Source organism: Camponotus vicinus, unplaced genomic scaffold (assembly GCF_025532165.1).
Source record: "Camponotus vicinus isolate PSW18456_S1 unplaced genomic scaffold, iyCamVici1.0 SCAF_7, whole genome shotgun sequence".
Classification (NCBI taxonomy): Eukaryota; Metazoa; Arthropoda; class Insecta; order Hymenoptera; family Formicidae; genus Camponotus; species Camponotus vicinus.
Genome location: NW_028141979.1, coordinates 9,640,001 through 9,662,390, shown reverse-complemented (window position 1 = coordinate 9,662,390; position 22,390 = coordinate 9,640,001). Strand labels below are relative to the sequence as shown.

General features: G+C 38.8%; 1 protein-coding gene and 1 pseudogene across 2 annotated transcripts; one reads left to right on the top strand and one right to left on the bottom strand.

Annotated features, from left to right (window-relative positions):
* Positions 1-21,636, bottom strand: Ena (ENAH actin regulator enabled). 2 transcript variants are annotated; one of them, XM_083103975.1, is made up of 8 exons: positions 21,311-21,636; positions 9,891-10,212; positions 9,408-9,571; positions 7,587-7,648; positions 6,386-7,488; positions 6,050-6,235; positions 5,689-5,941; positions 1-5,603 (listed from the first exon to the last, which is right to left on the bottom strand). In XM_083103975.1, exons 1-8 carry the CDS (start codon positions 21,313-21,315, stop codon positions 5,575-5,577), a joined length of 2,124 nt encoding a protein of 707 aa, XP_082960101.1. In that variant the 5' UTR covers positions 21,316-21,636; the 3' UTR covers positions 1-5,574. The 2 variants fall into 2 exon arrangements, with proteins under 2 accessions (XP_082960101.1, XP_082960100.1); XM_083103974.1 differs by lacking the exon at positions 21,311-21,636 and adding an exon at positions 10,882-11,279.
* On the top strand, positions 14,072-17,899 carry LOC145974143 (uncharacterized; annotated as a pseudogene).
* Positions 21,637-22,390: the final 754 nt, after the last annotated feature.

The following is a 22,390-nucleotide window of genomic DNA, read 5'->3' as shown; positions in this document are numbered from 1 at the left end:
TTTACAGCGTATATCTTTTTTATTATTTTATCATTCATTTACATACAAATATTTTCAAGATACGTCTTACGAAAACGAAGTAGTGGCCATATTCGGTGCTCGCTGTAGAGTTTGCGCTTCATCTACGATTACGAAGAGCGCGTTCCTCGATACAAAGTAGCTTCATCGCTCCCTAACTCGTTCACTTAAAATTATTACATTAACATATTCGCGGCGTCCTTGAGCTCGTTTCGTTTTCACTTTCAGAAAAGCCGTCCGACGCGCGATCCGGTTCGCGCGAAAAATAAATTATTTGCCCAAAAAAAAAAAGAAAGAAATACAGAAGAGCTTAAGCCTAATTTTCGTGAAAATGATAAGAAAGGGTACATCGCGAAATTGAAATGATGCAACGTGTGGATCGATTGCCATCAGATTTCTCGCTATCGAACGTAAGGTGTACATGTCTAGGTCGGCAATAGATTAACAAGTACAAATCGCAATCGTGGATTTCGTTCTCCTCGCGCTAAAGGAACTCGAGGAAAGGGCAAAGAAAAACAGTTTGCGAAAAACAAAACGCCGATCATACATCTCGACGAGCTATTCTCTCTCTCGCTCCCTAAGAATTCCGACACGCACGCTGCGAGGAACCTATATATGAGGGAAATTTCAAGTTTGGCAGTCGATGGCTGTTGACGGACGCTGATTCTGATCATTCAGCACAACATATCACAATTCGAGGTAAAGTTCGGCACGCCAACCACTTACGATGGCGATGACTTATGATTCGCATGATGCATCCTCGCGCACGTGTCCCTCTTCACAGCTGACAATCCCATCGAGTTCGAATGTTGCGATCTGTCACGTATTCTACTCCCTCCGCTTTCCTTGCCGAGATAATAATTGCAGAGATTACTCCCTTTCTCGCATCATATCGAAGTCCGAAGTCGCAGACATGTCGACTTCGATCAGCTTTCATCCCTCTTATCGATGCGAAACAGTCCGGATGAGTCGTATTCGTCGCGTGATTACGCTTTGTGTGCATAAACGGTTGTGCTTATGAATTTTACTTATTTTACATGAAGAAACTCGCTCTCGAAACTTGATGTCTCGCGCGAGTTTTATTGAAATATCGGTGATCCAGAAATGCATCTGATCGTTACAGCTAGGAGACCACACGAGTCGCGTGTGCGCAAGTCGCTCGTCCCTATTTCTTTCTTTTATCTTCTAATATTACGAACGATTTTTTTCTTCGCATATCGCTTATATCGAAGGCAGGACAAAGCGACGTTTAAAAATGAAGGATACCGCGAAGATGGGACTCTTCGCGATATCGTGACGCTTACGGCATAGCTTATTTCTAATTAATGCTTTACACATGTTAATCCGCAGTCATTCCACGCACGTCCCTAATAATAGCCTAAACATGAACATTTTCACTCGCATGACGTGAAACCGGCGACGAATTGTCAATAAACTTGTACAGTAGGCGCCAATAATGCCTTAACATATGAAATTGATCACATTCGAGACTAATAATAACTTAATAATAACTAGTTATTATTAATCTTGAATGCGACCAATTTCATATGTTAGGGCATTATTGGCGCCTACTGTACAAGTGTCAAGTGAAAAATACGCAATTTTCGCGACCATTTTACATTATTAAAGCGCTAGTCAATTATATTAGGAATCAATCAGTGTCCATAACCCTCCATTTATACATTTTATCTTGAAAAATGGTAAATAGTTAGGTAATTTTTTCAATAAAAACGAAAAAAAATGTTACATTTGCACTCAACGCTCATTTTTAGCACCAAGACATCACGTGATCAAAAAATGATGAATTGGTATCTTTATTTTTAGTCACACAATGTGGAAAATAGAAAATGAGCGTCCAGCGTCAAATGAAAACCCACCTTAAGACTTAATGTTTCGGGTTCAAAGATAAATGAACAGAAGGACGTCGATTAAATCGCCGAAAAAAGTTTCATCGCCGGTTTCACTCGACTTAAGTGCGTCGTATTTCGAGTCTTATGCGTGTATTTTCGATCATTAACATAGCAATCACATCGCAATACACAGTGCTTATTAATGGCCTCGGTCGCGGCAACAAACCTTTATCACCTCGTTATTATCCAAGTTTTCCCTCGGCCCAGCGTTCCTCTCAAGTATATAACTCTTTTTTCCAATCGCATTAACACAAACACACTCTTACAATACCCGCTTTAAAACTACGATATGAAAATTATAGTCTCGCCATAATATACTCAATATATGCGTGTATCTAAGTGCAAAGAAATAAAATAAAATATGCGCAAACAATATGCATATCGCAGCTTTGATAGTGCGTAGTCGCAAACATCGTGTATTTTAATTACGCGATAAAAATGCGTTATATTAACCGGAGACGACTGAGTGACGGAAAAAACCAGGGCGCTATCAATACGCGGTTACACGCATTGATATCATAATTATACACGGTGTTTCACGATGATTGCGTTGAATTTTAACGATAGCTTCTACGAGCAATTTGGAAGAAAGAAACCTCCATCAATTAAAATATCGTTAATTATCAATAATTCACAATATAATTCTCGAATGAGGTTGAAGAGTTTTCTCTTGACAAATGAAGCTTCGGAGAAACAAATATATATAATACAAGTGTGTATAATAGTACATAAATTTTTATTTAAAAAATTCCTTCTTCATATATTATTATTATTATTGTTATTGTTTAATATAATAACACACATTCTTCCTCTCTTTCTTTTTCCTTCCTTCCTCATTCAATTTCAAATTCATCAGAGATCACGTGAAACATCGGATATATCGGCGGGAGGGAGAACAAAGGGACCAACGAAAGAAAAAGTGCAAGATGTAAGCGACAGAATGAATAAGAAAATTAACTCTATAATTGCGAAATATTCGAAAAAGCTTCTCGATACTTGTACATCTTCTCCCTCTCTCATTACATAATCGCCGTTTCGAAAAAAGAAGAAATAGAAAAAGAAGAAGAAGGAAGAAAAAGAAGAAAGAAGGAAGAAGAAGAAAGAAGAAAAAGAAGAAATACAAAGAAAGAAGAAATACAAAGAAAGGAAAAGAAGAAAGAAGAAAAAGAAGAAATACAAAGAAAGAAGAAAGATGAACAAAATAAATACATTATATATGGAAGATCCACACCATGGATAAATTTATATGTACAAAGGGATGCAGTGTAGAAAATGGTCGTAAAAAAAAAAGTCAAAGGAAGGAGCAGAGAGAAAAATAAGTAAATCCTCTATATAAGAAGATAATCGCACGCACAAATCGCATATTCAAATCACGCCTCTCTCTCGATTATCCGACGAAAATATTTGCATGCGATGCAACCAGGTATATCGATGATCAGCTGATTTCGCTGAGAGAAAATGCAAATCGCTACCTCGTGAAGAGTACGAAGAAGCGAGGAAATAAATGTATAATTATATCACGCTAGTGCTTAAAATTATAGCCGATGTTTAGGCAGAAAATTACAAGAGAAGGCAGAGAATTGCAAGAACTAATCGATAAAAGATGAACGCGACAAATCGTACTTCAGATTTAGTCGAAGATAAGCTTCACCGCCGCTCGTTGTCAAAATTGATACATCCTTCCTTGCGAAATTATCTCTCACTCCCATGTGACTCGACTAGAAACTGTCTCTCATCTAATCCCTCTGAAATGATCATCGAGAATCCCTATGATTACGTGTCATCGCGAAACAAGCGTGCCAATATTTACGCATATATAATAAAGCGTGTAATAAAAATCGTGTAAAATTCAGCCTTCGAAGAAAATCACGCGAGTCGGTGATGAACGATTACCGATCGAATGAAATCACGTATAAGATCAATGTATCCTGTATTTTTCCTTTCTCGCGAAATATCAATATTAGTAACAATTATCGATCGCGCGATCGTGATAGCGATGGGGAATCAAGTGTAATTATCGTGTATCGCGAATTCGAATTGACAAACCGGTTGAATGGTAGAAGCCGTGGTTCTTGATCACCATAAAAACATAGTTGGTCGCGCGGTAAAATCCGTGTCGAGAGTGTAAAATAAAGTAAATAGCCTCGATACAAGAAATAAATTACTTATCGTATCATGATGAATGTTTAGCAGCTTATCCACGCGAGTGAAAAGGAAAATTAATCCAAGTAGAGGTGCTTGTCAAAAGATAGGTGGAAACTGATCACATGAAAGAGCCATGAAGATAAAGATTAGAGAGACGCCGGGTTTCAAGAATTTTTTTTTTTTTTTTTTTATTCTTTTATCCAACCGAAGAAAGTACGATTCGATGTACGACGAGTAGTTTGGAATATGAAGAATAAAATTGCTAAAATGTGTCGAGTCGAGTAATTCAGACATTCGATATCCAGGAATGAATTAACACGGAAATTTGTCTTAACTATAGGTATCGTTTAAGAGCGCAATATAGCGTGTCTCCTCGAGAATTTCACAATCAACGATCGTGGCATCCGTCTATCGTCGTTTATTGCTATTTACAATATTTAACGTGTCTAGGAGGAGTATCGGAGAACGTGGGATGTATCTTGGAATGTATTCGCCCATTTACATTTTCATTCAGAGATGGATATCCGCGTCAACAACAGAGATCGACAATACAATGTGTTTCGCACAAATGATAAAAACGACACAGCGTATAACGATAAAAGTAAAAGACGAGAAATGCGAGGAAAACACATGCCACGATATTGATGAAAGGAATTCCGTATAGAATGTTGTACAGTGAGATCGTTCTTGTGTAAAAAAATGTTTCGTTATACAAGAGAAGTCTTAGAAACCCTGCCTGACCATTTGCAGTAAAAAATATATGACGCGTAACTTGGACGTTGAAATAATTGAGTCTCTCTCTCTCTCGCGATTTCAAACAAGTTCACAAGTGCAAAATTTTTCGTCCAGTTGATTAATATCAACTTTGATTATTCACAATTTTTGTCGCTTGGCTGGCCTCGATTATAAACATGTCAAAATGTGACTATTACTGGAGATATTTATGCACGTGTATAGAGATTGATATTATTTTTATACATGTTATAAATAGTACACCATTTTTTGGTCTTTTTATCGATATCTTGTTTAATCTACAAAGCGATTTAATAGTAACTTCATTGTGCGTGTACTTATTTTATGTTTTCATGATAAAATGTATCTCTCGATTGAAGCTTGTAAGGATTTCTCGTGATCCCTTGCGCTTGAATCGAGAGACTTTTTACGTAAAACTCGACACGAAACTCAACTGATTCAACGTTCCGTTACGATTATTATTTATATAGCAAATAACGAAAGGATTACGGTCACTTAAAATACTAAATTGGATTAATTTACTTACACATAAATGTCCAATATACATGAATGTAACCACACTACATTCTGTTGCAAATACGTTGTAAAAACCTGTATGTGGTTCTCGATAAAGTCGCTCCGATCGAGCGATCTAGTCATAAAATTCTCTCTTTAATTTCTTTTTTTCTTTTTTTTTCTTTTCTGTCTTGTGCTTTTCGGCTTCGAGAGTTCAGCTCTGTCTCCTTTGCTTCTTCTTTTATCGTCTTCTTTATCTCTTATTCAGTTCTGTTCTGACGACTGGAAATGTAAAATTTTTGCATTTGACATCTTGTCGAACGATAAACAAAATTTATGTATAATTGCAATAATAATATATCCGTACCATCGATTATTTCTTGCTTCATTTTTTGGAACTCTTTACGCACTTCCTTGATTATCTCCACTTTAAAGGCCTCCATCTCTTGCGCGGTAAACGAGGTTCCGTCGTTAACTCCATTTACCTTGAGGAGGGTGTCCTCCGAGGCCGAGCCAAACCTCTTGCGTACTGATTTCGGGGATTCGGCGCCATTGGAGAACTTATTGTTTGACGTATTGTTCTTATCCCAAGACTTTTTGTCTGGCGAGCTCTCCGGCTCCTGCGAAAAGAATCACTCTATCTTTCTCTTTCTCTTTTTCTCTCGTCAATTTTTCGACGTGTTTATCAAAACACAAAGTATTCAAATTACGCGATCGATATCACATACCGGTGGTTGCTCGGGTTGCTTCTTCTCGGCGGCAGCTCGTCGACGTGCCAGAGTTTTGGCCATCTCGTCCATCATGGAAGCCATTCCGCCGCCTCCGCCTCTTCCTAAAGTACCATAATTACCACTGCTTCCACTACCGCTACTACTAGTGCTCGAGCCACTGTTTTCCACGGGCTGTGATTGTTGCTATTGGCAAAAAGAATTCTTTGTTATATCATTCGCATGTTGTTATTTTTATATCTAATATTGATATATTAATAATACTTGTTTCTCACGTCTTTATGAGGAGTAACTATTCTCGTTACAAGATTAAAGTAAAAAAAAAAATAAAATTACCTGCTTCTTCTTAAGACGAGCTTGAAGAGCAGCGGCTAACGAATTAGTATCAGGCGGTGGGTCGCTCGAAGAACTGACGGACGAGGCGCTAGCCGTGGAATTGTTAGCGTTAGGTACTGGTGGTGGAGGTGGTGGAGGCGGTGCGGCGATTCCAGTCAGCGGGATCATCGGGGGCGGCGGCGGGCCGCTGCTAGCGATGGGGACGTATGCGTTAGCGGCGACCGTATGAAGTCCAGCAGCGGCGTACTGATTCACCGAGTTTGATGGTGTCCCATACGGATTCGTGGCGCCTGCTGCAGGGACTGCTGGACTGGCTGCACCGCCGTACTGTGCTTGCGCCTGAGACACGATGCTGCCGTACTGCGATTGACCAGGTTGCGCGACCGCGTATTGGCTTCCCGGACCGGGCGGTGGCGGACCGGCGGCGTACTGATTTATCGAGCTACTGCTTCCGTATTGATTACCACCACCGCTGCCGTACGGCGCGGCCTGATTGCCGGTCGATTGGTTGTATTGGCCTGCATTAGTCTGTCCTCCCGTAGCATAATTGCTCGTCTGACTGTTAGTGCCGTAGAAATTGCTCTGGTTGCTGGATTGCGGATACTGATTCGGACTCTGGCCCACGACGTTGCTGGCGCCAGTGCTTCCGGTGCCGCCAGCGGAAGCGACGCTTGCGTACTGGTTACTCGTAGGCACGGTACCGTACTGACTCGCCTGATTGGTAACGTAGATGGCTTGGGATTGCTGATTCGCAAGGTTCGACTGAGATGACGGTGATTGTGCGTACTGACTCATCATCATCGGTGGCGTCGGTGCCGCGGACGAGGTAAAATTCATCATTGCTGGCGGACACGGTGGGGCGGGGGGTGCGATCGGCGGTTGAGGCGGCGGTACCGGTGGTCCAGTTGACATTTGTGGAGGAGCCGGAGCCATCACGCCGACACCCTGCATTAGTGCCGATTGCTGCTGTTGCGGTGGCTGCGGTGCCGGCGGTGCCGACGAAGTTCGATGATGACCGGATTGTTGCTGCTGCTGTTGCTGTTGCTGCTGTTGCTGCGCAGTCGGCGGGCAACTCGGTGATATAGGATTAGGACTACCGGTTGCTGAAAGAATATTCTTTCGTTATTGCTTTTATTTATTTTTATTTGATTATTTGATTTTTATTTTTATTTAGGAGGGAAAGAGAGAAAGCACACAATACCTTGACTCTGCTGGGACATTCTGCGTTCCTGAATTATTGCCACGTCTTCTCTGGTCATGGTTCTGCGCAAACAAAGATTGGAATTAGATACAAATTATTTTTTCGTCAATATATCATTGTTGATGCAAAGCGTAGTAGGGCCAGCCAACTAAACTAACATAATGGACATAATCGACGACCTATACACTAGTATAATCCTAGAAGAAACTGCACTAAAATTCACTTTATCTTAAGAACATTTTTCAATATAACACATATAAAAAATTCACCATTAATTAAATAAATTAATCGTACAGTAAACGATGTAATTGCTACGTAAACAATACCGTGCTACGGAATGCTTCTTTCCTCATTTCACTATATATTTCGACAATAATGAAGAATACTCTTACCCTAAATCATCAGATCACATGGATTTAAACCGATATTAAATTTATTATGCCAAGTCCAAGAAACTAAAAAAAAAGACCGATCCGATATATTTTCAAGGCACATAGGATATTTTTATAGACAACGAGCTAATGCGGATTAGCTAATGTTTTTTATCTTATCCCTATCAAAACTATTTATTTAGAACGATTCTTATCCGACAACCGTCCCGGATATCTCGAATTTATCGAGCATCATGAATTTTGTAAGAGACGAAAAATCGAGAAGGAAAAATGTCGCGAGCATCGGTGCATTCGGGTTTATTTCGAGCGGCGCAAACGGAATGCAACAGACGTGAAGAGTGAAAATCTCCTGCCCTTGTCTCTGCGATTTTATTTTCAACACCGCGCGAATATCTTTCCGCCGAGTTTTTTTCATTCATTACGCGGAAGAGACGAGCAGACCAAGTAAAACAAGAGGAAGCATACAGAAGTCGGTTTATTGAAATTGCTGAATCGCTGAATTTTTCGTAGTAGACTACTTGAAAGAGAAATAGGGGAGATGCGGGATGGAAGATTATTCTAATGTAGTTAAATGCCCGCAGCCTCCACTACAGGAAATCAGGAGTCCTAAATAGACATGGCCTTCAACCCATATTAACCTGCCGTTACAAATTTGCAATATTACTAAATTAATCATGTCTGAATCTACGAACAGAATTTTTGTTTCTCGACTTGGGCGTCGCTTCTCGATATTCATGTTTTCTTAATAGAATTATATAATTTTGTATAATTGTAGAAAATTGATTATGAATTAAAATTCTGGTTATTAGGGGCTAAGAAGGCCGCGAAAGATCACCTCGTGTGTCCATCGCCCGGTGAGCCACGCGCGCAGCCCATTTGAATAACGGTGCCAACGGCACCACTAACGGTCGCGTTGTTCGGGTGCTCGGGGGTTGTGATGGCAGAGCCTACGGGCAGGGCCGTCTGGCCTCCTGTAGGCAGATGGCCCAGGGACAAGGAGATCCGCGCGCTACGCCCTTGACTGCAACCAGTCAGGACAGATGTGTGACTCTCGCTTTAGATGAACGAAGCACGAGCAATTTAGAAAAGAGCCCTGAATTTTATTCGCAAATTAACTCGTCACCCTCATTCCCTCCCTCCGAATTAAACTACTCGCACTTTTATCCTGTGATCTCGCGACACTGTACATAAGATCGTCTCGCGTGACGACTCGTTATATTTAAAGGAGAAAAAAATTTTAAATACACCGGGAGCGAGAAAAGATTGCCTGCACTTTGTTCGGGGACGTGGCGTGAATCGACTCGGCGTGTTGTGCGTATCGTATCGTATCTCGTGACGGGAAATAATCCACCGTAACGAGGCAATAGTCGCGTCGTAAATCGTTGAAAAACGAAAAGGAGGTTCAAGGAGAAGAAAAAACGAGACGTACCTGTATCCCATGTCCTCTTCATATTGAGCAGTCGCCTGGCTCTGTTGTTGTTGCTGTTGTTGCTGCTGCTGTTGCTGCTGTTGCTGATAAGCAGTCTGCTGCTGAGTAGTCGTGGCGGTTGTCGGAGCGAGACTTCGTGATATGTTGCTACCATTGCTCAGCACCTACGCAACAAGACAGGACGTATAATTACAAGATAATTAACGATGACAAATCCAATTGTGAAAACGCCCGACAAAGTCGGCTATTGTAACGATGTTGTTTGTTCGTTTTGTAGATATTAAACGCCAATTATGCCCCGAAAACAAGGAGAATATAAGATACTTTTTTTATCTGAGATAAATACTATTCGTGATATTCACTGTAAATAAAGAAATGGATAATAAATGGATAATAAAATCGATGATGATTAATCGATTCGAATTAATTCTGACGACAAGAGACAGTTATAATGGTAAGAAAAAAAGAGGAATCGTGAATTACATCGAGTGCCTGGAGCATCGCCCGGGCAAAGGCGTCGGCGTCGTCCTTACTGGAGAAATTGAGCCCGTAGACCTGCTTATTGTCCCGCCACTGATGGAACGTGACCGTCGCCTGATTGTACTTGAGCCCCTTGAGGATCGCGCAGTTGATGACGATCTCGTGATCCTGCAGCTTCCTGCCGACCACGCGGAACGTATTGTTTACCTGATGATGGTAGAGCTGGACCTTGGACAGGCCGGACGAGCTGCCGCTTGGTATCCATTTCTTGTTCACGTCGTCGTACACCATCACCGACGCGCGGGCGGATGATATGCTCACTTCGCTGCGAACGACAAAACATCGGTTTTTTTGCGCTCTAGTCGATTAACTTGCTCGATTATCTGCAATTAATTCTGCGCGTTTTTCGTTTCTTTTCTTCGTTATGTCACGAGGGAATCGTTTTCTCGTGTTAAAGAGATGTCAAGGTTGATGATGACGTTTTTCTAATTTAATTTTTAATTTTTTGCAAAAAAAGAATAAAAATTATCTTAAAAATATATCCTAATAAAATTTGAAGAGTATATTCCACTATTTAAAAATACTCTAGTGGAGACGACAATTGTTGCGATACGTGTAAGAAGTTGACACAAAATAACCCGAATGAATATTGCTGGACTAAAATCGTGACCATTGCACACGGTTGCACCAGAATCACTTTCTTCTTTTGCTCATGCGGGAAAGTCGAGTGGCAACCTGGATGGTAATTCGCGAATCGAAAGAGATAGATTATGCAACCCCAGAGTTTCATTTTTTCCGGTTCGTCGCATTTTTGACAGATAGACTTTGCAATCCTGGCATTCAGGAATAACGTGAAACGCTAGAACCGTCGCGAAGGATCTCGAAAGTGACGCCTATTCTTTAGATTCTCAACGAGACAAGACGTTTCACCGATGTAGCGATAGCGCGGGAGAAGGTGAGGGACACGAAGGAGAAAATCGACAGTGCTGTGTACCACGAGCGGCTGTCCTGCTGCCAGGAAGATCGTTGCTGGCGATAACTCGTAGTGCGTTGCTGCAACGCGGGGCTCTCCCGCATCGCCACGACAGGACGACACGTCCCGAGGGACGAGTAAGCGTCCCGATCCTCGGACGTGGAGTAAGCCTCGTAGGACCACCTCGTCCTGCCAGTCTTGGAGAACAGGCTCGCGCGAGAATCCCACATGGTAGCTCGAAGGCTGCACCTCTTCTCGTCAGGTGATCATCCTTGTCGCCCCAGATGCCGATCGGAGCAGGATGAGTCGCGATGGTTGATAAATAAACGGCGCTCGTTATTAATTTAATTAAAGGCCTGCAATTCGCGCGCGACTCGCGGAAGAGCTCGCTCGCTCGCTGTCGCTTTCACTGGACTGAAAAGCAACAACTCCCGCGCTCCGTTCATCGGCAAAACGGGAACAGGACGAGGTAGGATGTGGCGAGATACCGCCACTTCCTCGGCCCGTCCTGCACGGTCGGAATGGAATGATAACGTCCGATCGGCCGCAACAACAACGTCCGTCGTGATCCATGTATCGAGGACGTTTACGAGATAACGCGAAAAAGAGAGGACAGATAAAAGAAACGTCGTCGATGATGACTCTCCTCGATATTTTCGCGATCGAGTCATGAAAAATTGTCAGGTGGACCGAGAAAAATGTATACTGTATTCAAGTAAATATTACTTGTTTTAAGTATATCATAAGTTTATATATCCGCAAATATATCATAAGTTCACCGCAAGCATTAAATTTAATTGAAATATATTCTGAATTCTTAAGTGCAGTATTTTAGTCAAGATAATTAAAAGTAAAACAAGAATTTAGTTTGCTCACTATAGACGTTGGCGGAAAGTAAGTTTCATTTTTCTTTGATACAACTTTACAATATTCTTGAAGAGAAAATAAATTTTTCTTTTGAGTATATGATAATGAGATTTTTTAACATTTGTGACGAGCATATTTTAAGATTATTATCAAGAATATATATTCTTTGTTGAAAAAACCTGTTACTTGAAAAAAAGTAAAACAAGTAATCGCTTTTCTTGGCTTTTAATGATTAATAATATATATTAATAAGTATTTAATTTTGCATAATATTTTAATTATATTTAAGTTTTTATTAATATATATTTCTATAAATTTTCTTTAAGTTTTAATTAATTTGAATATTAATAATTAAAATATTTAACTAATGATAAATAATAAGATTATATTAATATTATAAGTATTAAATATTTATTAAATGGAATGATATATTTTTCTCTGTGTGGACGTAAAAGCAAAATATCAGCTGTTATATGTCATTATTATTATTATTATTATTATTATTATTATTATTATTGTTTTCTGAATTAGAATTATTCGTCCCTCTTTCGATCCCTTTCAATTTACGCAAATTTCTTTGTTATCCTACTTAAAGTTTGCGATTTTGGCAGACGGTATTGAAATATGTATATTCGGCGAATTTTTGTCAATTAACAAAACGTCGAATTTTTCCGAGAATTTTAATACAGACACTAAAATATATATCTTTTTCTTTTTATTTATATAAACAACAGGAGAGATTGGAGACTTAAAAATCTCATAATACTCAAAGTAAAGCTTCTCTCAGCACGAACATCTTCTTTTGCACGACCTTCCGAGAGACACGTAATGCACTTATCACACGCCTTTCTTCCGGAATCGCGGACTCGTCATGTTTTCGATCGCGTGCGCAAATTTATCGCACTCTGGTCGGATACCGGAACTTTTAGAGCATAAAGCGCAAAACCGCACATTGTATCAGCAACCGGAAGTATAACGTCGAGTATCTCTCTCTCTCTCTCTTTCTCTCCTTCTTTCTCCGATCGGGATACATAGATCAAAGCTTGTTCGAGAGCGTCGTATTACGTCTGTAAAAGTGGAACAAATGCGTTCCGGAGGGCGTTGCCTTAGATGCTCCTCTCGCAGGTGTATTTCGCGTAAAAAAAAAAAAAAAAAAACGGTGTAAATCTCAATCGAGCAATGTGTAACGGACGAAGCTCAGCGTAAAATCACGAAAACAGCTCTCACCCCGCTTTATTTCCAACAATGTTCGCGGGAGCGCAAACCGTTAACCTTTCACCAAACGCCAAATGAAATAATCACCCGGTACAATCCTCTCTTGACCATCCAAAAGATCTCGCAATCGGATTTTCGCGATAGAATTGCCAGGAATATCGCGTTATAATTTCGCTCGAGCCACTTATGTAACAGATTTCAACGTCTAATAATAATTTTAAAAAATATTTAATTGTGGCGTAGGCTTCCTCGTGAAAATTATTTACAGAATTTCTCATAAAAATTTTCAGATTTTCTGTAAAAATTCTAAACTTTCTCAGAAAATTTTTAAAATTTTCTGTACGAATTGGCAAACATTTTAAAGAAAAGGAGTGAAGATATTTCATATTTTTATCGTAAATGAATTTTGTTTAGAATTTCTCATGTATATAAATGTTAAATATTGCCAGATTTTTTATTCTATAAAATTTTCTAAAATAATAAACAAATCATAAACTTCTAGATTAAAAAACCTGAATAAATCTGATATACTTTTTGGAATTCTTTATAAATTTAAATTAAAAATACCTAAAATTTTCTCAGAAATTGTAAGATTTCTTTTCACTAGAATTTTCCCTAGGAATTGAAATTTTCGCTCATTGGTCAAAAATTTTCAATTTGAATTTTCAATTTCAGACTTTTGAAATTTGTATAATTCAATAAAAAAAAATTTATATAATTCGAGGACAAAGACACTGTTTTCCCGAGGCGAGAGAAATGTCGCTCTCACACGTGCGATTTTAATGACAATTTTACGCGGCGGTTTTCGTCGCGGTTTTTATTATCTCGCTGCATTGTATGACGATGAGGGGAGAAGAAAAGTACTCTCTCTACGCGATGAGAGAGGAAGCGACGACGAGTGAAATGAAATGACGGCAACACGCGACATTGGATATCGAATTTATTCCTCCATCGCCGACGTGCGAGCACGCATTTACGTTTCGCTTTCATGCGGTCGGTTAGTTTATACGAGCCTCGTCGACAATGACGAATCCGTTTGGTGTGACGACTCTATTATTAATTCTCGGCGAACTTCCGCGCGCGCGAACGATGCGTGTCTTATGTAAAGGATGACGCTCTCGGATCCTGAATGTCGAACGCTGACACGTCTCTATCTCTCTCTTGGGCGAGACTTGGTTTATGTTTATCGGAACGATCCGGGCGACAAAAGCCGGAGGGGAAATTTGCACGGGCCTTCAGAGTCACTGCGAATTATTTTCAATCCCTGATATTCCGATATCTCGATGAAATATTTTAATCGTTAAAAATTTCGCTAATTTTATTTTATTGCTAATTATTAATTTGTTCTCTTTATTTTTCGAATTAACAAATTTTATTAATTGCACGTAAGTTTTTAACGCCCAGAAAGACGTGTGGCTTCATCTTGAGGATACGAATATGCGTCTAAAAGCGACATATGGCAGGTAGCTGCATCAACGTTAATTGGATATGTAAGTCAAGCTCCGATACTCGAGTAGTTCTCAAGATTTTTTCGCGCAACATGAGCCTTAAATCTTAAGGACTCGAGCTGATGTAGCGAAAACGCAATTTCTTCTGGTCCCAATGCAATGCAGATTTTTACATTTAACTCTGCCAAAATTATTAGCGATGTTTCGTTACACGATTGTATTTTGAAAACAGATTTTGGAGTCAATGGTCACCGTCTCGTCACGTTTTACATTAAATGAGTAAAAATAACTTTGATCAATTTTTCTTCGGGAAAATCAATTTTTTTTTTTAAATAAGTCGGAAGGTGGAGAGCACCTGTGAAATCAAGATTTAATTAAAGAAATAAATAAATAAAAATAATTTACAAAAATTTTCCCTAGAAAAATAGTTCTCCTAAAAAAAAAAACAACAAAACTAAATATAAAATCAATAATTAACTAGCCAAGTACATTGAAGCAATTGATAGAGATTTGTAATTTGAAATATTTGTCACAAATTCAATCTTGCATTTATGTATTATAAATTCTCGACAAAATATTAAATTAAAGAAATAAATAAATAAAAATAATTTACAAAAATTTTCCCTAGAAAAATAGTTCTCCTAAAAAAAAAAAAAAACCCAACAAAACTAAATATGAAATCAATAATTAAGTAGCCAAGTACATTAAAGCAATTGATAGAGATTTGTAATTTGAAATATTTGTCACAAATTCAATCTTGCATTTATGTATTATAAATTCTCGACAAAATATTAAATTAAAGAAATAAATAAATAAAAAAATTTAAAAAAGGAAAAAGGAAGAGGGTAGAGGGGAAAAAAGAAAAAAAAACAGACCACGAAGGAGCCAAGTGAAGATCTCAGAAAGTAACGCGCATTCCAATATATTTGTGCTTTTATATCATCCAGAATAAAAATGCGATAGAGCTGCATCGTTTGCATGTAGAGAAATGCATCCTTCTCCCTTTCTCTTTATGCAAACGCGTTCCCTGTGCGGAAGAAAGTAAAGGAATCTTTCCGGCCGGCGCAAGGTGCAACACAATGAGCGCGACAATGGGCGTTTAACAAAAGAACGTACAATCTCTCGGGCATTACATGTATCTGCCATGTTGAGACGCTGTGTATCAGCTTGCCATGTTATATCCCGTGTGTACTAAAGATACACTCGCTCGGAATGAGATAAGGATGAAGCTAGTGAGAAATGTTACTACGAAAAATCTTACGTTTTATCCTTATCAGACTGATCTTTGATCAAATAGTTAATCTAAATTGACTATTGGACCGTAGATAACTCTAATGCGCGTCTTTTTATTTCACGGATTATTATACAAAATATCGAGGAAAAAAAAACAGTCGTGCTTATTATTTCTGCGATCATGATGTACGAATGGAATAGAGCTCTTCCTTCAAATCCGAGCCGGTTAAGGGAGGGTAAATGTGGGTTACCCGAGCAATCTGCATTATATTGCAGCATTAAAATTAATTAAGCTCGGTTATTGAAGGCGAGATTGAGACCCATTACACGGCTTTACCCACGGTTTAGCAAATGACAGTGGGATATGATATGGTGGTCTGTTCTCTCCCCCGGTAGGAGAGATAGTGATTTGCGTCTGAAAACGCGCTAGTACATCACTAATGCACCAAACGTAACATTTCCGCCAGGTATAAGCTGTCCATCGTCAACCGAGTCATGTTCTGACTCATCGACGTGAAGTCGATTGCTTTTCTACCCAAGAATTTAATTAAACAGTTACCGCTTTAATTTTTAATTCGTAATGCATTAAATATCTCAAGATTACTTGTTAAAATTATAATTAAAAATTAATAAACATTAAAAGTAAATTAATAATAATTGCAAAATAAAAATGAAAGTTAGTTAACGAATGAAGTATCGGAGATAGAGGGTATTTTTAAAAAATATTATATAGAGGATATTTTTTCTTAATTCTTAGAAAATTTCATCAAATTTATTAAAATTCTAATAATTAATTCTATCAAAATTCTAATTTGCAAAGTAAAAATGAAATTAATGACGAATAAAATATCATTTATATAGAGGATATTTTTTTCTTAATTCTCAAAAAATTTCATCAAACTTATTAAAATTCTAATGATTAATAATGACAAGGTAAAAATGAAATTAGTTGACGAATAAAGTATTGGAACTAGAGGGTATTTTTCTTAATTCTAAGAAAATTTCAACAGACTTATTAAAATTCTAATGATTAATAATGCCAAAATAAAAATGAAATTAATGATGAATAAAATATCAATTATATAGAGGATATTTTTTTCTTAATTCTCAAAAAATTTCATCAAACTTATTAAAATTCTAATGATTAATAATGACAAGGTAAAAATGAAATTAGTTGACGAATAAAGTATTGGAGCTAGAGGGTATTTTTCTTAATTCTAAGAAAATTTCAACAAACTTATTAAAATTCTAATGATTAATAATGCCAAAATAAAAATGAAATTAATGATGAATAAAATATCAATTATATAGAGGATATTTTTTTCTTAATTCTCAAAAAATTTCATCAAACTTATTAAAATTCTAATGATTAATAATGCCAAAATAAAAATGAAATTAATGATGAATAAAATATCAATTATATAGAAGATATTTTTTCTTAATTCTCATAAAATTTCATCAAACTTATTAAAATTCTAATAATTAATAATGGCAAAATAAAAATGAAATTAATGATGAATAAAATATCAATTATATAGAGGATATTTTTTCTTAATTCTCATAAAATTTCATCAAACTTATTAAAATTCTAATAATTAATAATGGCAAAATAAAAATGAAATTAATGATGAATAAAATATCAATTATATAGAGGACATTTTTTCTTAATTCTCAGAAAATTTCATCAAACTTATTAAAATTCTAATGATTAATAATTGCAAAGTAAAAATGAAATTAATGACAAATAAAATATCAAGTATATAGGGGATATTTTTTCTTAATTCTTAAAAAAATCTCGTCAAAAAGTTGAAGCAATTGTATTTGTAATTAATTGCGTTCGTATTTAAAAACAATTTAGTAGATAAGTTTGAAATTTAGACAAATAATTTTCATCAATGGTATCTTCCTCGTCTATGTGCGAAAATTGGCACGATGCTTTTGCACGGTTAAAGGGGCTTTGACGCTCATAGAGTCGTTAAAGAGGGCATCGCATACATACATGTACATCCATACATCGACACAAATATGGGGTACGTTATTCGAGCGAACGTTCGTTTCCCAGGTGTGGTCATTAACTCTGCTCAGTGGCAAGAAAATATTACGGAATCATCATGAGAGGCGCGTATATATATGTATATATATATATATATATATATCGACCGCAGGGGGATCAAAACGCGGACGAAGACAAGGAGGAGGCCTCCACCGCCTCCGCGAAGGCGAGGCGGAATGACGCGGAATTGAGCGGAAGTCGCTCGTGGCCTTCGCCTCGCTAACTTTTCGTCTCACACGCTCGATACTCGGTGGCCAATATACAGAACAAGATAGGACTACGAGATTGTCATTCCTTTTTCGTACTCGTTGAAAAGTGGAAGAAAAAAAGGATCGCATTAAAAAATTTATTCTTCTCTCTAAAAAATTCATTTTTCCCTTGGAAACATTGACTTCCTTGTAGTTTAATTATAGAGCTATACAATGTAAGAAATGAAAACAAGTTGGCAAATACAGATAATAAAAATTTTATCCTTGATTTGAGATTTTAACGTTAATTTGATTTCGAGCGAATATAAAAATTTCATTCGAGATTTCGTTACCAAAATATTTAACCTTATTTAGTACCATATTTTTGGAATCTTCAAAGTGTACAGAGGTGTCATTTTTGTCCGACGTGTTGTTCAAGGGATAAAAATGTTTGAAAAAATCTGCAAAAATTCATACGCCTCTTTTGATCCTTCCAAATAAAGGCTAGTATAATAAATTTGCAAAATAACAAAGCTTTAATACATTTTTATTGCAAATATATGAAACTCAAGAAATGCTCAAAGTGCGTTTCTATGAGAACATTGAGGGATCAAAAATGATCCCCGTATAACGTAATAAGGATTAAAATCACAGATGAAAACGTGTTGCGCAGATAGATATGATAGCTTTCTGCGAAACTTTCGTTACGAATTCATCGGCGAATTTGTCATCAGTGGGATACCCCCTGTTATAGGATTATCATCAGGGATGAAGTCATCGCAGACATTTTCCCCGAAAAGTATTCGATCCATATCTCTCGATACGAGGCAGGTTGCAAAATTCTCGGCACGCGTCCATTGTTGCAGCTCGATATTGTTATTAACATTAACCTTTAACGAGCGCTTTGTACCTTGTATTAACGACTCGGGCCATTCGCGATATCAAGTGCATTTGCGTCTGAATGGAATAACAATGACGAAACAGTAATATTTTTTTTATCAATTATTTTTTTTAAATAAAAAATCTACATGTAATATATGTATATAACATAATACATATGTATGTAACATAATTATAAGTCAATATTTAATCGTTATATATTTCATTCACAGACCCCCCTACAATCGTGCACGATTTTTATCTAGATTACTAGACAAATTTTGCAATAGTACACGCGATCCTGTTGCGTTATTTTTTTCAGAGACAAGGTAATAAATTTTTTTTCTCGCTGAGTTCACCTCTGCCATATATAATGTCGGGCATAATTATGAATTCTCGTAATTGCACCGCGAATGGCCCACAGGTCATGTCAGAAAGGAATTGCAGAAAAAGTTGTAAAATCACTGCACGTCAGATTGCAAGCTATTTAGCGTATTAATATCGATTATCGTTCAATGAAAAGAATATGGAATATCAAAGTGGCATAATCGAAATTCATTTAGAATGCACCCTAATCTAAAATTGATTACTCAAAATACACTGGTGATGGTAGACGTATAAAATACGTGGTACATCCATCTTGCGTACAAGCAAAACGAATTGAAATAATAATTATAAACGTAACGGACCCAGCTGTTTTTCCTCATTAGTGTTTACGCTTGTTTACATGAAAACGCTCCGAATCGAATTAAAACCGTAGTTCATTATTAACGTTATTCGAAACGTGTAAAAAGGAATCGTCGGGCATTGCACTGTAGATTTTTCCAGCACAGGGAACCGACTCGGAAAATAAACATACGTCGAGTCGCGAATGTGCCGGGCTCATAAAAATTGGACTTAAACTCGTTCCCTCCAGATGAGGGAAAGAGAAACGTTGAAACGTCTCGGAGCACAATTTCGTTGCGTTATCTTCAACCTTCGCATTTTTGAGCGCAAAGTCATGCAACTTTGACGACAGTACTGTTGCATTACGCATCAATGCAATCTGATACAAGTGGCGAAGAAGAGTTGAAACCGAGATTGTCGAGACCGCGTTTTCAATTTGCGACTCTTCAGCGAGTTTCGCCCCTCCAAGGAAATTGGCAACGGAAAATCGCAACTTTGGTTGGGCGAAAACGTTTTTAATACCTCGACTAGCTAACCGAAACTTTGACATTTACCGGGAGTAACCCTGGTGGTGAGGAAACGAGCTGGAAATAGCGCGAGACGGCTTTGGGAATTGAAAGAAACCTGAAGTGGCATTATCATGACAATAGCGGCTTTACGTCAAACAACGAAAGTCCACCGCGTTTACGCAATTTTGCGAAAAGCGTCCAATATTTACATTGGCACGGGAGAAAATGAGACAAGGGCTCGCGTAGTTGAAAGACGTACAATGGCAAGGCACGACGGGTGTATTTCGTGAGAGGTTGACGTTTCGTTCTCGCGGTATCGATGTGTACAGAATCGATGGGAGATCATGGGAAAAGGGAGGACTGTCCAGGACTCTGTCAATCACATGTATACATCGAGGTACCGAAAACGTGTAACGCCAACACTTTTACAAAAGTGCAACGGGCGGGACGTACACGAATACATATGCGCGGGACAGGAGGGAGGGAGGAAGGGAGGGGAGGTAAGAGAGAGAGAGGGAGGAAGGAGACGCGATGAACGCAGGACTCGCCGTCTCCGAAAGGCAAGCTGCGCTTGCGAAGCGCTCGTAAAAAGAAGAAAAAAGGGCAAGTCGCTCGTAAAACAAAAGCGAACGAGGCTACGCGTCCCCTCGTGCATCGCCGCGATGCGACTGAGAAGAGAGCCAGGGGTGAGAGGAGAGCGGTTTCTCTCTCTCTCCCTGTCTCCCTCTCTTCCTCTTTTCGGTCTCTCCGGCTGAAAATTGTCCGCGCTGTCAAAAATCGTTACGGTTCATGCACCCCGTCGAGGGAGTCGGACCAGGCGAATCGAACTCCGAAGTTACTTTTCGGAGTCGGGATTTAAAGAACGGAAGGTCGAGTCATTAAAGGCAGCCAGAGTCTGTCTAAAGTCGCTCTAAAGTCAGAGTCTGTCTGCTCTGAAGTCAGAGCCTGTCCGCTCTGAAGTCAGAGCCTGTCCGCTCTGAGAAGTCAGAGTCTGTCCGCTCTGAAGTCAGAGTCTGTCCGCTCTGAAGTTAGAGTCTATCCACTCTGAAGTCTGTCGCGTGATCGATATCGTATCGTCGGTCCTTCGGGATCCTTCTCCAGGTCCCACGTCTTAAGTTTCGCGAAAGGAGGCGCGTATTATCGGAGTATTCGAGACGACGACCGATATTGACCGTTGCGACACAACATTCTGACGTTCAGCGTCGAGCGGAGAGTTGAGGGAGAGACGCGACAATTCGATTGTTACTCGAAGGAGAGACCGGGGATGGAGGAAAGCTTTCGGTCACGGTCGGTCGCTCGGTCCATCGACTCTCCGAGAGATCCTCTCTCTCTCTCTCTCGCTCTTTCTCTCTCTCTCTCTCCCTCGCGCTCTGTTATAAATGTATTACTCACTTCATGTTTGCTTGGCCGGTGAGCGTGTGCTATGCCCTCATGCAAGCCGTATTCCTGCTCCTGCACAGTATATCACCGAGCCCATGAAAACACGCGAGATTCGGACAGGACTTGCGGTAGTTCGACATATAAATAACGAGACCGAGTACCCTCCAGTTCCAACGCGCGGCACTAACACCACCGTGACACCCTGCCGCTGCACATCTGGCCGGCCATATTGCCGACTCGGAATTCCTACTCCCTACCACCCACACGCATATATATATCTATATATATGTGTATACATATATATGCGGCGCTCTCTTATATACACGGTGCTCTCGGCGGCGTTGCAACGCAAGATTGCGAAATGCTGACGGTGAATGCGGCCTCGCCAGTCAACGCTAGGGACTTTTCTTCTCCCCCTCTCTCCTCTCCAGCCACTGATGTATGGGTGCTTTCCATTTTGCGACACAGGTTGACACAAGTTTTCATCTTTGTTGTTCGCTAATGGTGAAAAAAGACAGAATGATGCTTGTGTCGCTAAATGGAAAGCGTCCACTGGGTGCATCCAAAAGCACGACCGCTCACTGAACGGCTAGATTGGTGAATTTAAAGATAAAAACCAATCACATTCGATTGCTACTTAACCGCTCAGTGAGTTATGGCGAATTTTCCGAGGACGGAATTTTTGAGCGGGAACCATTAAGCTCTATACTCATGGAATGAGCCATCCCTTTGTTTAGATTTGGTAGGGGATAGATTGGAGAAAGACAGATAGCGTTGGGTGATTTTTGTGTCTCGTTTTAACATATACTGAAAACATTTGCCTCAATTAACTTATTTATTCATATTATTAATGATGATTATTTATGAGAATATATAATCATGGTAGCTATTGTTGAATCATTTATACACTTTTTCCGTGAATGTTATCTTCAAACATTTTTTGAACAATGTTTTTGAGAAAGGTTTTACGAAGCGAATTTTCTGCGTTAGCCAATCAGAAAATCACAACAAAGATAAATATGAATATAATTGTATATAATTCAATGATGTATATACAGGGTAGGCTATTTTAATCTACGCACTGAAATATCT